The following is a 15,958-nucleotide window of genomic DNA, read 5'->3' on the forward strand; positions in this document are numbered from 1 at the left end:
CCACAAACTTCATGGTGTCTTCACAAATATTAGCTACCTCAGTAATGCCCATATCTACAGAGCATTCACAGTATGCAAGCAACACCTCAACAAATCCCATTGAGGCTTTTTGTTGGGCCAATGTCCATTGTTCGGCTAACTCCGTATCTATGTTGGCTACTAAAGGTTGAATTCTTACTCCGAGACCCCTAGGTGAGATCCCTTTGGCTTGATAAGCCTTGAAGAGCCTGAGATGCCAGACATTAGTACATAAACCCCTCATGCACTTGGTTAATTTGGATAGTTTGGAATTGGGATATGCACATATTATCCGGATCTTGTAAATCCAACCCAATATTGGTAGGTCCTAATTCAAAAAAACCCAAATCATCTCTATATGCTGATAATCCCTGTAAAATCTTGGTCAGTTTCATGTCTGTGATAATTTTTACACAAGGTGGGAATAGTATGCAACTAGGTGCAATTTCCCACTAAACATTATGATAAAATGTTATCCAAAAGGTGGTGGGTGAGTGAGCTCAAATATGAAAACCAAAAAGATTCAAAATGTAATGTATAATATAATATAGTATAACCATTATAGTAAGTAGTAGGTCAGATCAATATACAAGTGATTCAAGAGGAACAATAATAGCCGAAGTATATAACCATGACAATCCAAATAGATCCAGTAAATTACAATCGCAAAGTTCCATTCATACCTGTTTTTTTTTTAAAAAAGAAGATAATAGTCTTCAATTTATACATCAGTTATCCATTCAAAAAATGAAAGTATGGGGTCGAGCAATAGTAGCCCTTGCTGAATATATCCACAATAACAGTCACCTAGTTTGGTAACAATACCCAATATTAAGCCCAATGGCTAGAATACACATCACGACGTTCCTCTGTTTAAACAATATTAGTCTGTTGTAGCCACTACAAAAAACTAAGTGGCGATAGCTTTTTGCTAATTATTGAACTATTAGTTATGCATGTATGTTATACATATATATATTTGAGCCCCCACATACTCCTGTATATAAAAGAAACAATCCAAAAACAAGATAAAAATAGCTGAAGCTCTTATTCATATATGTAAAATACTGAACCCCAAATATATCCGAAAGACAAATAATGTGCCAATATAGTATCAAAATATAGACTGAACTCCCTATAATAAACGCAATGGCTACTAGGGTCTATTCCGATGTTAATATGTTGGACAAGACCATGTAGGAGAGAAAATATTTGGATCTTGAGTATTATGAATTACTGGTGCACAAAAAGCCAAACACATAACATAGAATAACCCGTGTAAATATCCTGTCTCTGCGCCAGTGTTTACATTCACATACAAGCAATAACAATAGGTCATTAAACGACCCCCCCCCCCCCAGCTGTCAAAAGCAGTCACTGACACGACATCCTTAAGAACCACACTGCACCCAGCTCTGTACTGAGAAATGCCTGAGGATGGAAAGAGGGTCCGGAAAACACTGCGATTGATGGGGGCATTAAGACAGCTGGAAAGCATGAAGCATTAAGGGGAAGGGAGGAAAACAGAAATGATCTGTCCTGCTAGAAACTCCATTTGAAGAAGTAATGTTACTGAAGTCTCTAGTGAAATAACCTGTAATTTTATAGGGATGCTTTAAAAAGAAATGTATCTATATTGTCTGGATCTAACTTCTACTGCTGTTTAACTGAGCCAGGAGTAGGTATTTTATCAATATTCATGCCTTGCACCTCATTAAAGTCTCCACCTAAAATGATGGGTAATCCACAGCCTTCTACTGCCTCCAATGTTCCCCACTGTCCAACAACAGTTCTGATATATTCTTGGTTGTGTCCATAAAGATGAACTGATAATATGCACACAGTTCTACTCAGAACTTTAGTTATACACCATCGTCCTACATAATTCACCTGTCCTAAAGTATTCTTAACAACAGTAGCTGCCCCCTCCTGGGCAGGGCAGCTTTTGTTAATCTGTCCCATCCATTCCATGACTATCCAGAAATTACTAACATACTGTTGCTGCAGTAGCATTGTCGCCTCACAGTAAGACGCTGTCCGGTTCGATTCTCAGCTAGAGCGTCTTCTGCGTGGAGACATGCGTGAATGGGCGTACCTTCCTTGAAGGTTGTGCGTCAGGGCTGGTAACTCGGCACATAAAAATCAACTACCAATCATTAGCGGACCGGAGTTTCCGCTGTGGCAACCCCTAACTGGGAAAAGCCGAAAGACACAACAACAACTGTTTTTTTAGTTTGATTTCCTGCAAGAGAATAACAAGCGACTCCATTTTATGCGACTTTGAAAAAAAATCTGTTTATATTTAATAGGAGCACAGAGATTCCCCCCCCTCCAAAAAAAAAAGCTTCAGCTTACCAGATTTGTCCATAAACACATCAGTGACTGTGTCCTTGTGGTATCCAACCATGGTATGAGCTATGGGGGGGGGGGGGTCATGCTCAAGACTTGCAGAAGGTAATAACATATAAAGGCAGCTCTTTTTAAGTAAAGAAAATGGGTTATTAATATGCTTAAGCCTCCAAAGGAAGGTAGCAGAAGGCAGACACAGCAACCATCAGCAACTCAAAAGTACTGTAAATGGGATACAACTTTAAAGAGCTTTAAAAGTCTAACTCCAGATAAGAATGCTGCAACACAACAGCTGCTAAGATAGGCAGCGCTTGCATTTGAGGTTGTCACATTCTAGTGTGTCTCCTCGTTATTATACGATTATACTGCCCATCATATTGTCTGCAAGGAAAACACTTTTGCAAGAGTTTTGGGGAAAAGGTCTGTTAGTTAGTGCACATAATCAAGGCTCTAAGCTATTAATAACCTCCTTCCTGTAGTCCAAGGTACAAAGTTTTATGCCTTCCATCTCCATTTGTCACTGTGTGGGTCTGAGTGAGTCACTTAATCAGAGTACTAGCGGGTTGCTATGTAAAGGGACACTTGCATCTAGTGGGCAGAAGTGCACTCCCATACTCCTGCTCTCCTGATCCAAGTACTTGGCACTCTCTTCAAAAGCAGTACCCTTCCATGGTGGAAATGAACTCAACAAATAGACCTTTTACTCTTCCCAGGATGGAAACAGGTAATCCAGAAAGTTCGAGTCCGATATGGTATCCCACCTGGGACCCAGAGGGTGGCAGAACTATCAAGAAACAGAGTACACAGGATCAGTCCAGTAACTTTAGCTAGCAGATCTAGGATCTCTCTGATGCTGTCCCTATGGGAGGAATAAAGCCACCTTGTTAGGGTTTCAAGGAGTTTATTCAGTTATGTAGGAAGATGACAGAGTGGTCTTGTTCTAACAGAAGTGCTAAAGTGATTTTATCTGGACTAATACTTTGTACTCTGGTTCTTCCCAGGACAGGAGATTTGGTCACCAGTCTCTTAATTCCCACCATACTGAATAAATGCTTCAGTATCAGGGCTTGCTAAGCAAAGCCTAGTTACAGAGACTGCAGTCAGGGCTCACTCTGTGTTTAACTAGCCCAGACATTTTTTTTAAAACTGTTACACCTAATCTGAAGTGTGGATATAAACTGATTATTGCTGTGTATGCACCTTCAGACACATTCCTGGAGAACATCTGTCAACAACTAAACTTGGATTGTCAAAAGTTAACTAACTATATCCTGTAAACCAAAAATGATACTGACAAAGATTTTAAGTCAATGACTCCTACTGAGGAAAAAAGCTATCCCAAGAACATTCAGACTTTCCATCCCGAGTCAGTTTCTTCCTTATGCAGAAAGGGAACTGTCCCAGGCATATTAGTCCTTCCATCTTTGGCCAGCCCATGCCGCCGCCTGGGAAAAGGGAACTGCCCCATGGACATTCAGTCTTTCCATCTCTGGACAGCTCCTACTTTAACCCATGTAAAACAGTTGTCCATGCCACACCAAGTCCTTCAACAACTGGCCAGCCCCTGCCTCCTCCCAAGGAAGTATAGCAGCGCATGAAACAATGACTCATATCACCGGTCACTCCCTGCCCCTTCCTGTGTAGGACAACTGTTTGTTTAACACTCTAATCCATTCATCCATTCATGGAACATTAGGACTCACCAAGGATGGAAGCACATAGAGTGTCTCGCATCCTTTCCTGTCCTCAGACCATCAACACTGCAAACTAGCCCATTCTGCATCTGCCTTGGTATTAGGTATTCTGTGTAACTAGCAAAAGAGAGCTCAGGGGTACAGAGATCAGAACAGTTTGTTTCATGTGATCTTGTCATATCCCTAAACAACACTTAATACCATCAGTGTTCTTATTTTTTTGTTGTTTTTCTAACTGGTGGTAAGTAAGTGCAAACTGTGCAATGCACATAGCCCACACACAGGACACTACACAATATGAATCACCACAAATATGACAGATTCCTCTCTGGATATGGCCTGGCATTAACTCACACCCTTTCTGATGCATGGGCTACTGAATAAATGGAATGCCATGAAAATAAAGGTGGGAAGATTAAATCGATAATAAAAGGAAGTGTCCTTGAGTACCTCAGGAGACAAAAGATCGATCATCATTCTTGGTCTGTCTACAGGAGGAATCAATAACAAATCAACAATCGGCTCGTCTTGCTAAGTAAATAAGACAAACGTTAGCCCTGGCAAAGGCTTGGGGTGCTGTATGTATGCCTTCTGTAATACGGAAGCAGGCTTGGCTTGTGGAAAGAGGTATATGAGAAAAATCACATACATGGCCTACAACCAGATCTGTGCACACATGCTCCCTTGGAAAAGAAGGAACAAAGAATAGGTTATAAATAAAAAACTCTTCCGTCCTTTCGCAGTACGATAACTCCCACCCCCACAAACCAAAATGTGCCCTATGACGAAGAGCCAGTGGGTCTAACCTGGGTAATAAATACAGTTGGCTACCTGAAATCAAAGGGGTTGAAAAGCAACACAAACTCTGGCCAGAGATGGAGCCAGTGAACATTATACAGAGAGGCAAGTCAGTCAACTGGTCAGTAACTAAGGAGAGATGAAGATGTTAAAAGAAGGTTAAATAGATCTGTCATGCTTTAAAACAGGTACAGCTACTTTTAATTAGATAACTATATTACCTGGAGTGAGGTGCTGGTGACCTGTGTGTGTGGACACTCTCGGAGGTACGCTGCTCCTGGACTGTAGCGATGTCAGGACAAAAGCTTTGATTACTTAACCAGTCAAAGTCTGCAGGAATAAGGGAAACGTACAATCAGTGAAGATTAGCCATCTCAGTTCCTTGTCACAAACTGTCTGACTGACAGACATAAAAATATAAAACATGGGTATTTCTTCCTCTACACTTAATAAATTGCTCAGTTAACAACAAATCAGGAGCAAAGTGCTGCATACAAAAAGAGGTTGATTTCAATGGCTCTTATCAATTCTACAGTGTGTTATGGTTTTGAAATAATGCGTATATATTAGAAGTAGATGGCTGATATTTTTCAGTGCAAAGGAAGAGTTGCACCTTAAGCATACAACTCCTGGAAATTATACACCATTTAGTTATTTATTGTTTGTTTACTGGTTGGGGAAGTTGGTGCAGGACTCTTTGCATAGAGGGAAGCAATGTCAAATACAAAAGAATACAGAGTTTGACAAATACTACTTACAAAGTCTTCTTTCGGGCTTTTCCCGGTTAGGGGTCGCCACAGCGGAACTCCGGTCTGCTCATGATTGGCAGTGAATTTTTATGGTGCCGAGTTGCCAGCCGATGCCCAACCTAAAGGCACGCCCATTCTCGCACCTACCTGCATGTCTTTAACATTACTCAACCGCGGGGAGGACATGCAGACTCCACACAGAAGGTGCTCCAGCCAAGAATCAAACGGGAGAACCTCTTGCTGTGAGGCAACAACGCTAACCGCTGCACCACGTGGCTTATACACAAATACTACTTACAAAAAGAAATTGAAAAGCAACAAAGCACAGATTAAATTATCACAATGCATATATACAAGAAACAGAGTATCCAGAGGGTGACACACCAAGGCATATATACAAGGTAAACAAAAAATGAATGCAATATATATCTGTAATATGTACGCTGCTTTATAAGCTTTAAATGTTAGTCCAGTCCAAGTGCAAAACACTGGCATATCTGTGAAATCAACAAGGATTACAGGAAGAAACTGACTTATCCAGTTTCTCTAACATTAGTTACTTGATATTCAAAAGAAAGGAGTAACTCAGCATTAAGAGACGAAAATAACTGCACTGCATGAAACAAATTTAAACCTGCTGGTTATCCAGTGGTAAGTTCAAACCGCAAACCTCATAATAAAATGTATTAAAATGCAACCTATCAAGGGTGTTATCATTCAGATATCATCTCCCCAATATACACAAAAATAACTCCCTCATTCAATGAACGGAAAACACAGATATGACTAAGGGCCAAAACTCTGAACTAATGATCAGTACATTTCTGGTTAAATTAAAGACTCATACAGAAAATCCTTTCTCAAAGGGAAGCAGTGTCACGGAAAATATCATAAATAGTGGAGGGGAAAAAAATCCTTTATATACAGCCTGTTGCTAACATAAATCAACTCAAAAGGTGCTGCAGCTCAGAGACCGCAGCATTAGTCCTGAGGTGTGGTCACCACAGACGCTACTTTCCATCAGCAGATGCAAACGTGAGGTACTTGTCATGACAGAACTGTAGAAAGAAGGTCCATCTCTTGACCAGTAAGGCTTATGCAGGACCAGCCTGGCTGGTAAAACATCCCCAGGCTACCACTCAACCCCCTCCCATTTTCACCAAGTACCATTAATCTCTCATTTCAGTTCTGCAGACAGCTCAGAAATTGTAGTTTATTGTCCATTTGGGCAGTCTTTCAATTTTCTGGTTTAAAAGCCTGATTTGCATTTGTTTCCCGCCTTTCCTGTAACTAGTCTAGTCCAGTCCAGATACAGATTTGATGTATCTAGGACTGTTTGTAGCTTCTGAGCGGTGCCAAAGTCTACTCTTCAATTTTTCCCTTCGACCTGCTAGTTCTCTCCTCTCCTTCACTTTTACTAGCTTATCAGTCTAGCACTTTACCAGCGACCTGCTAGTTCTCTCCTCTCCTTCACCTTTACTAACTTATCAGTCTAGCACTTTACCAGCGACCTGCTAGTTCTCTCCTCTCCTTCACTTTTACTAGCTTATCAGTCTAGCACTTTACCAGCGACCTGCTAGTTCTCTCCTCTCCTTCACCTTTACTAACTTATCAGTCTAGCACTTTACCAGCGACCTGCTAGTTCTCTCCTCTCCTTCACTTTTACTAGCTTATCAGTCTAGCACTTTACCAGCGACCTGCTAGTTCTCTCCTCTCCTTCACCTTTACTAACTTATCAGTCTAGCACTTTACCAGCGACCTGCTAGTTCTCTCCTCTCCTTCACTTTTACTAGCTTATCAGTCTAGCACTTTACCAGCGACCTGCTAGTTCTCTCCTCTCCTTCACCTTTACTAGCTTATCAGTCTAGCACTTTACCAGACTTCCTCTAGCAATTCTTGTAGCACATAAAAGTGCTACCAGTACTAAAAAACAGCTCCAGTACTTATTAATACCCACCCATCCAGGCAAGTCTAAAGGTCAGTTCCCTGTGCTTTCTCCTATTAACCTGGTGAACTTGGGCATCCTGAAGTAATGTAGCAACTGCCTCATGTACACCGACAACCCTCTCCTCTTACTTCCCAACACTCAGACTTGCGAGAGATGCACTTATATATCCAAACTGGGAGCCAGGCACTCTCCAGCAAAGACCGGAATAGCTGGTCAAGAGGAGAAGGTCAACACTTCCACCACACTACAAGGAACACACGCCAGCAATGCCTTCACATAAAAACACAAACCACACACCCACCTTTGCGGAGGCTCTCAATAAAAATCTACCCAAACAGCAGAGACCTCCAAGGCAGAAACGCACTCGACCATCACAACACAACACTAATCATGAGACACATAACTCTCCTAAACAGTGTGCCACTCAACCAAAGCTGCTAAGGCAGAACAGCATGCCCAACACACTAGTCATATGTGACTCGATAGTGAGGCACACTGATCCCACTCACTAGGTTGAATAAGGAGAAAGTAAGTCATCTGCCTGTCAGGTGCCAGGATCTGCCACATAACACACACACTGGTTCAAGGCAGCAGAAAGCACCCCTGCACTACCAGGCTATATCTCATTCCATACCTTTCAGCCCCAGAACTTGGACCGAAGCTCCAAAGGTGGTGGTGTTTTCATATTCATAAAGGATGCGCACACCTCCAGACTGGTAGCCCAACGTAACGCATCAGAGATACTTCAGGTGCAGCTAACATTGGGTAAGACAGCGATTCGGGTCATAGCCTGCTATAGGTCCACAACAATGTTCCAAGACTCATATTCCACGTTCCTAAGCACACTGGAGAACATTAGGGTCCAACCTAACACTGTCATACTGGGCAACTTCAATTTCCCCTCCATCAAATGGGAAAACTACTCATGTACCAATACACTTGCCCAACATTTCCTGGAATTCATTAATTCAAATGCCCTGAACCAGCTCGTTCTTACCCTCACTAGAGGTAGCAACATCCTTGACCTGGTCATTACTAACATGGGCGACCGTTGCTCTACACCACTAGTTAACTTCTCCCTGGTTAGATCTGACCACAAACTAATCACCCTGGAAATCCAAATCCCTCCCTCCCAACCCCCAGCCCCACCAAAGGTAGCCACCATGAAAAACTTCTACAAAGCTAACTTTAGGCTCCCAAAAACAGAGGTGGCACCCATGGAACTTCATGGCACACATGCAAATGGAGAATAGTTGCATAACCGCCAAATCATACACTAATGGACTGTACGAACACGTACACAAATGCATGGATCTCGCCATACCCAATAGAACCAAGACACTCTCTTCCAAAAAAAAAAGGAAGCCAATCTAGTGGTCCCCTGCCATAAACAAACTTTACAACAGAAGGAGGAAACTGATTCAGAATAAGGTGAAGTCCCAAGACTGTAAAAACTCCCTTATCACCCTCAACAAAAAGTTGAGATCCCTCATCAAATCCTCTAAAGCTAGCTATGAAAACAGAATTGCAGCAGATAGTAAAGACAACCACAGGGCCTTCTATAGTTATGCAAAGAATCTCCATAGCAATATCCAGATTTGCTCTGAGCTACTGCACAATGGTACCTCCCATACTGAGCCAACAGATATTGACAATATACTGGTCATAGGTTCATAGGTTGGTACTAGGCTATCAGCCCTAGGGCCTATACAAGCCTAGCCATAACAATTCCCTGGCTATTTCTTCCCACACTATTTACTTCCCTGGACCCCTGTCTAGCAGGGCAACTGACATGATCCCCGGGGTGAATTTCCTTTCTCCCATACAATCATCAAGGTTCCTTTTGAAGAGGGCCAGAGAGGCACTCTGCTTGACATGTATGGGCAATCTATTCCAGAGTCTGGGGAGTCTCTGGGTCAGGAACCTATTCCTCCAGCATGTTTTGTTTATTGTGATGACAAGGTTTAGATCCCTGGAGCGTGTGGCTCTAAGTGATTGGGATTTCTTTAAGTGTAGAATGTCCAACAGCTCTGGGTTTGACATGGCCTTGTATGTTAAGCAGAGATCGCCTCTGAGTAGACGATATGCGACAGAGTATAGCTGGAGTTTTTTAAGGCGGTCAGCATAGGGCATCTGCTTTAGGCCTGTGATTCTTTTAGTGAGGTATTTCTGCGGCCTTTCCAGTTGTTGCAGATGTCTTGAGAGGTACATACCAAACGGGGTGTTGTATTCTATAATGGGTCTAATGAGGGATGAGTACAGTGGGACAATGACCTCCTTTTTTCTAGATGAAAAGCCCTTAGTGATGAGGTGAGCCACATAGAAGGATGTCCTGACTGTTGTGGCGATGTGGTTATCAAAGGTGAGACCACTGTCCACCTGTGTCCCCAAGTCTCTTATCACACTTTCGGTGTTTAGTGTACTGCCACCTATATGGTAATTTACAGATACATGTTTTTTCCCAAAGGGGATAACTATACATTTCTTGGCATTGAGCTTGAGCCCATGGCTCTGGCACCAAGCATCTGTTTCTGTAAGGCCCTTTTGTAGAGTATCCACATCATTTGGGGATTCAGTAATGGCTCCCAGTTTGCAGTCATCTGCGATCTATGTTAGCCAGAGTCCCTTAGTGTTGGCCTGTACTTCAGAGAAGTAGATGCCAAACAAGAGTGGTCCCAGGACTGAACCCTGAGGTACTCCACTTGTCTGGAGCTGGATTTGGAGTCGGCTACTTTTACAGTGTGGGTTCTTTCAGTAAGCCAGTTAGCAACTCATTGGGTGACGTAGGGATTAATGCCCAGTTTAGTAAGTTTATCTATGATTCCAGGGTGGGGGATGGTGTCAAAGGCCTTGGCAAGGTCTAGATAGGCTGTGTGGACTACCTTACCCTTGTCCATGGCTCTGGAGACTGATTCGAAGAAGTCAATCAGGTTCAGGAGACAAGATCGGCCCTTCACGAACCCAAACTGGGTGGGGTCCAGTGTTTGAAGGTTGCCAATGTCTTTGTTTATAAGTTCCATGATAATACGCTCCATGGCCTTGCAGATAAGGCTTGTCAGACTGATGGGACGGTTGTTTCCGAGATCCAAGGTGGATCCCCCCTTGTGGAGTGGGATAACTGTAGCTGTGTGCCACTCAGTGGGCACAAAACCTGAGGTGAGGCTATGATTAAACATAACACTTGGGTGAGGTGCCAGTTCATTTTATAGTTCATGTAGTACACAGCCTGGGATGTCATCTGGTCCCATGGATGCTGTATTCTTAGCTTTGGAGAGTGCGTTTTTTACCTGTGTGGCCATTATTACCGGAATTTAGCAATCTTCCGGTATTGAGATGGGCCATTTAGGGGGTGAGAGGGGGGTGAAGTTGGCACTGAATCGATCTGCCAGGATATTGGCAATATCCTTGGGATCAGTATATTTAATGCCATTATGTTTTAGCTCAGAGCAGATCTGAGCATTGCCATTTAGATTCTTGACAGTTAAAGAATGCCTTGTGGTTGTCTTTGGAATCTTTGGCAATTTTATTTTCGTAACTAGCTTTGGAGGATTTTATGAGGGATCTCAGTTTCTTACTGAGGCTTGTAAGGGATTCTTGACATAGTTGTAGAATGCGTTGTGGTTGTCTTTGGAATCTTTGGCGATTTTATTTTCGTAACTAGCTTTGGAGGATTATATGAGGGATCTCAGTTTCTTACTGAGGCTTGTAAGGGAGTTTTTTGCATCCTGGGATTTTCCTCTTTTCTGCAACAGTTTCTTCCTTTTGTTGTAAAGTTTGTTTATGGCAGGGGACCACCAGATTGGCTTCCTTTTTTTGGATGAGAGCACCTTGGTTCTATATGGGATGGCACGATTCATGCATGAGTGGATGTGCTCGTACAGTGCCTTAGTGTAGGATTCAGCAGTTGAACTTTCAGTTCCCGTCTGCATGGGTGTCATGAAGTTTGTCACTTCTGACTTGAGTAGTATGAAGTTAGCTTTGGAGAAGTTTTTTATGTAGGTTTCCTTACTGGGGAGTGGGGGTGGGATCTGGATGTTAAGGGTGATTAGCTTATGGTCATCACCCTTATGGTCAGACCTGACTAACGAGGGGGCGACCATAGGTGTGGAGCATCGATTTCCCATGTTAGTAATGACCAGGTCTAGAATATTGGACCCCCTGGTGGGACTATGGATTAGTTGATCCAGGGCGTTGGAATTTATGAATTCCAAGAACCGTTGGGCAAAGGTGTTGGTACAGGAGTAGTTTTCCCAGTTAATGGCAGGGTAGTTAAAATCACCCAGTATTAGGGTGTTTGGTTCTATCTTAATATTTTCCAGTATGTTTTGAAAGGTGTAGTGAGAATCTTGGGGTATGGTGGGGGATCTGTAGCAAGCTACAACTTGGATTGCAGTCTTACCTAGTGTTAGTTGCACCTGGAGAATTTCAGACGCATTGTGTTGGGCAACTAGCCTGGTGGTGTGAATATCCTTGGTGAATATTGACACTCCTCCACCTTTAGTGTTTCGGTCCTGGTTTGGTGGCCGAAAAGTGTGGTAAGAGTTGTAGCTTGGTATTGCAGGGGTGCTCTCTGGAGCCTTGAACCAGGTCTCAGTTACTGCACAGATATCGATGTTCTCCATTTTTAGGAGTGCCTCGAGAGAGTGCATTTTGAGGTTTAGACTTCTAGCATTGAGTAGCATTACCTTCAGATTTTGCATGCTTGTACCTGTTACGGTGGTGGTTTTGTCCTTTGAACTTTGCCTAAAAAAGGCACTATAGGGGTTGCAAGAGCCTTAGCCAGTAACCTGAATCCCAGGGGCGACAAGTGCAGACCATCTCTGGCAAAGCATCGTGGTCTGTCAATCATGTCGTCCCAGGCAGACAGATACTGGATCCCCTTTGAATGACACCAGAAGCTTAGCCAATTGATGAAGTCAATCATTTTGTCCTTATATTGTGGTATCATTCTGGGCGAAGGCAGGATGCTACTTAGGGCTAGGGTCATACCTGCCTGGGCCACATGATCCGAGAGCTCTTCCAGCTCTCTTTTCATGTAGTCCAGGGAGGTACGTCTCAAGTCATTCACTCCAACATGGACAATGACAGAGTCATATTTGTACTTGTTGTGGAGTGACTTGAGTGTATGTGTTATGTGGCGGATCCTGGCACCCGACAGGCAGCTGACTGTAATTTTCTCCTTGTTCAACCTAGTGAGAGGGACATCAGTGTGCCGGACTATAGAGTCACCTATGACTAAAGTGTTAGGTACATTGTCTTGCCTTAGGGGCTGTTGCTAGGTGGCACACTGGTGTTGTGAACTATGTGACACTTTGGTTGTGATTGGTGTTTGTTTGCGTTTCAGCTTCAGAGGTCCTTGTTGCTTGGGCAGGTTACAGTTAAGGGCCTCTGCATATGTGGATTTAGTGTTGCTATGTGTGGGTGTTGGTGGTGTGGGTTTAGAAGGGCTATGTGTTGCTTGAGGTGTAGTGTGGGTGTTAACCTTCTCCTCTTGACTGTCTAGCACAATCTTGGGTGGAGAGAGCTTTGCTTCCATTTTGGCTATGTAGGTGCATCTCTCACAGGTTGTGGTGTTGGGTGGTAGGAGGAGAGGGTTGTCTGTGTACATGAGGCAATTGCTGCATTGCCCCAGTATGCCCAGATTCACCAGGTGGACAGGAGAAATCACCGGAAGCTGACCCTTGGACATGCCTGGTTTGGTGCTTTTTTTTTTTTTTTGTAAAATACAGGAGCTGTTTTCCCTTACCTTAGCAAGGTACTTTGCAATTATAGGCTGTTTAGTGCCTACTATTAATTTCTCCTTATTAACAAGGAGAGTTGAGTGCTTGTATCAGTTTAAGGCTTCCTAGTGCTTTCCAGTAGGTATTAGAGAAAGTGCTAGTCACAGGGATGCTTAAAGGTAAGATGAAAAAAAAAATGCACACTGAAGTGTGCACTAGAGAAGTTAGATGTGAAAGTAGGTAACTTAAGTTTTACCTGTTTAAAAAGTTAAGGTTTAGTGGAGAGTTACTATTTTTAAAACAACAAGATGGATTGAAAGGGGTGGTCACTTTTGTATTCTGGTACTATGGAATACAGTAGGATGGCCAATAAATTTAAATTGTTGAAGGGGAGGGATTTCAAAAATGATGATTTTGTGATTACTCACACAAGCCAGTGAAAGTAGAGAGGAAATGAGATCTATGGTCAGATTCAGTGCCAACTTTACCCCTCTCCCATCCCCCAAAGGACCAGTCACGATACCAGTAGATTGCCAGGCACCCAGTATTACTGCTGCACAGGTTAAAACAGCACTGTCCAAGGCCAAGAATACAGCTTCTACAGGACATGACAATATCCCTGCCTGTGTTCTACATGAACTGCAGAGTGAACTGGCACCTCACCTGTATGCCCCGTTCAATCACAGCCTCACCTCAGGCTTTGTCCCTACCGAATGGTGCACTGCTACAGTCATCCCTCTCCACAAAGGAGGAGCAACTACAGACCCTGTGAACTATCTCCCCATTAGCCTGATGAGTCTGATATGCAAAGCTATGGAACGCATCATCATAGGCCTAATAAACAAGGATATATGGAATCTCCAAACTCTAGATCCCACACAGTTTGGTTTTGTGAAGGGTAGATCATGCCTGCTCAACTTGGTCGACTTCTTTGAGTCAGTCACCAGAGCTGTGCATGAAGGCAAGGTGGTTCATAGGGCCTACCTTGATCTGGCCAAGGCCTTTGACACCATTCCCCATTCAGGAATCATAGAAAAACTCACTAAGCTAGGCATCAACCCATATATCACTAGATGGGTCGCAAACTGGCTCACAAATAGAACCCACAGTGTGAAAGTAGTGGACTCCAAGTCAGACTGCCGACCAGTCACGAGTGGAGTCCCATAGGGTTCGGTCCTGGGTCCTCTCCTGTTTGGTATCTACTTCTCTGAAGTCCAGGCCAACACAAAGCGTCTCTGGCTGACAAATTTCGCAGACGATTGCAAGTTGGGAGCTATTATTAACTCCCCAAGTGATGTTGACATCCTACAGAAAGGCCTCACTGAGGCCAACCACTGGTGTCAGAACCATGGCCTTAAGCTCAATGCCAACAAATGTGTCGTCATCCCCTTTGGGGAAAAAACGGTTCCCATGAATTACCACATCGATGGTAGTCCACTGATCACAGAAGGTGTTATAAAAGAGGTATGGGAACACAGGTTGACAGCAGCCTCTCTTTCGACCACCACATTGCCACTGTGGTCAGAGAGACCCTTCTATGTGGCACATCTCATTACTAAGGGTTTTGCATCCAGGAAGAAAGAAGCCATTGTCTCCCTCTACTCTTCCCTCATTAGGCCAATCATCGAGTACAATGCCCCATTTGGCATGTACCTCACTGGACACCTGCAACAACTGGAGAGGCTGCAAAGTACCTGACAAAGAAGATCCTAGGCCTTAAAAACTTGTCCTATATGGACAGACTAAAAAACTCCAACTATTCTCGGTCTCATATCGCCTACTTAGAGGCAATCTCTGCTTGACATACAAAGTCATGTCTGACCCACCTCTGTTAGAAATGCTACAGGTAAAGAAATCCCAATCCCTCTGCACCACACGCTCCAGACACCTCAACTTCATTACCACAATCAACAGAACATGCTGGAGGGACAGGTTCATAACCCAGAGACTGCCCTTGTTCTGGAATAGACTTCCCATACATGTCAAACAGAGCACCTCACTGGCCCTCTTCAAGGGAAATCTTGAAGAATAGATGGGAAATAGAAAATTCACCCCAGGGATCACTCCAGATGGCTCTGCTTGACAGCAGCACTGGGAACTAAGGTTGGGTGTCACGTTGCCAGGGTAATCCTATGGGTTAGGCTTGTAAAGGCACCAGGGCCATTAGCGTAGTACACACCTATGAACCTGTGAAAGTTGAAGAAGAAAGAAAGGAGAAAAGAAAGAAAAGGAGAAGAACTGCAAGGTGGAGGTCAGATGGTGGAGATCTTACTGAAAAACGACCTTTTTCTTATGGGTCTATCATTTCATTAAGTATATATTTTTATGTGTAATAAGAAATGTATCACTTGTAATCAGCAGAGTAAGGTGGATCTTGGATCTAAACTGCCCATAGGTGTTAAGTGCGTGCATGTGTGGTACGGAATAAAGACCCAACATCCCTGTTTTCATTTTCCACTTTGCTTTGAAAACTCCAAGGGTAGAGTGTTCCCTGTCTGTGACCTCACTCCAGGAGTAAGACGTGACCTGTAGGAGAGCAAGTGAGCGAGAACAGAACACCTAGCTAGCAAACTTCCTAGGTGGTTAAATCATACTCTGGATAACCACAGTCAAAGAAGAAGATCTGAACCTGGAAATGGCATCCAACTTGCAGTGCCTTGAGAACGTTTCTAGGAAAGGTCA

General features: G+C 43.4%; 1 protein-coding gene across 1 annotated transcript in view; it reads right to left on the reverse strand.

Annotated features, from left to right (window-relative positions):
- NRDE2 (NRDE-2, necessary for RNA interference, domain containing) overlaps window positions 1-15,958 on the reverse strand; it is a 766,517-nt gene that overhangs the window by 691,371 nt on the left and 59,188 nt on the right. The window contains exon 2 of the mRNA XM_044073622.1: window positions 5,081-5,189. Coding sequence (XP_043929557.1) covers window positions 5,081-5,189 — 109 coding nt within the window. The remainder of the gene's footprint in view (window positions 1-5,080; window positions 5,190-15,958) is intronic.

Source organism: Protopterus annectens, chromosome 6.part0 (assembly GCF_019279795.1).
Source record: "Protopterus annectens isolate FY-2018-M chromosome 6.part0, PAN1.0, whole genome shotgun sequence".
In the NCBI taxonomy this organism is placed as follows: Eukaryota; Metazoa; Chordata; order Ceratodontiformes; family Protopteridae; genus Protopterus; species Protopterus annectens.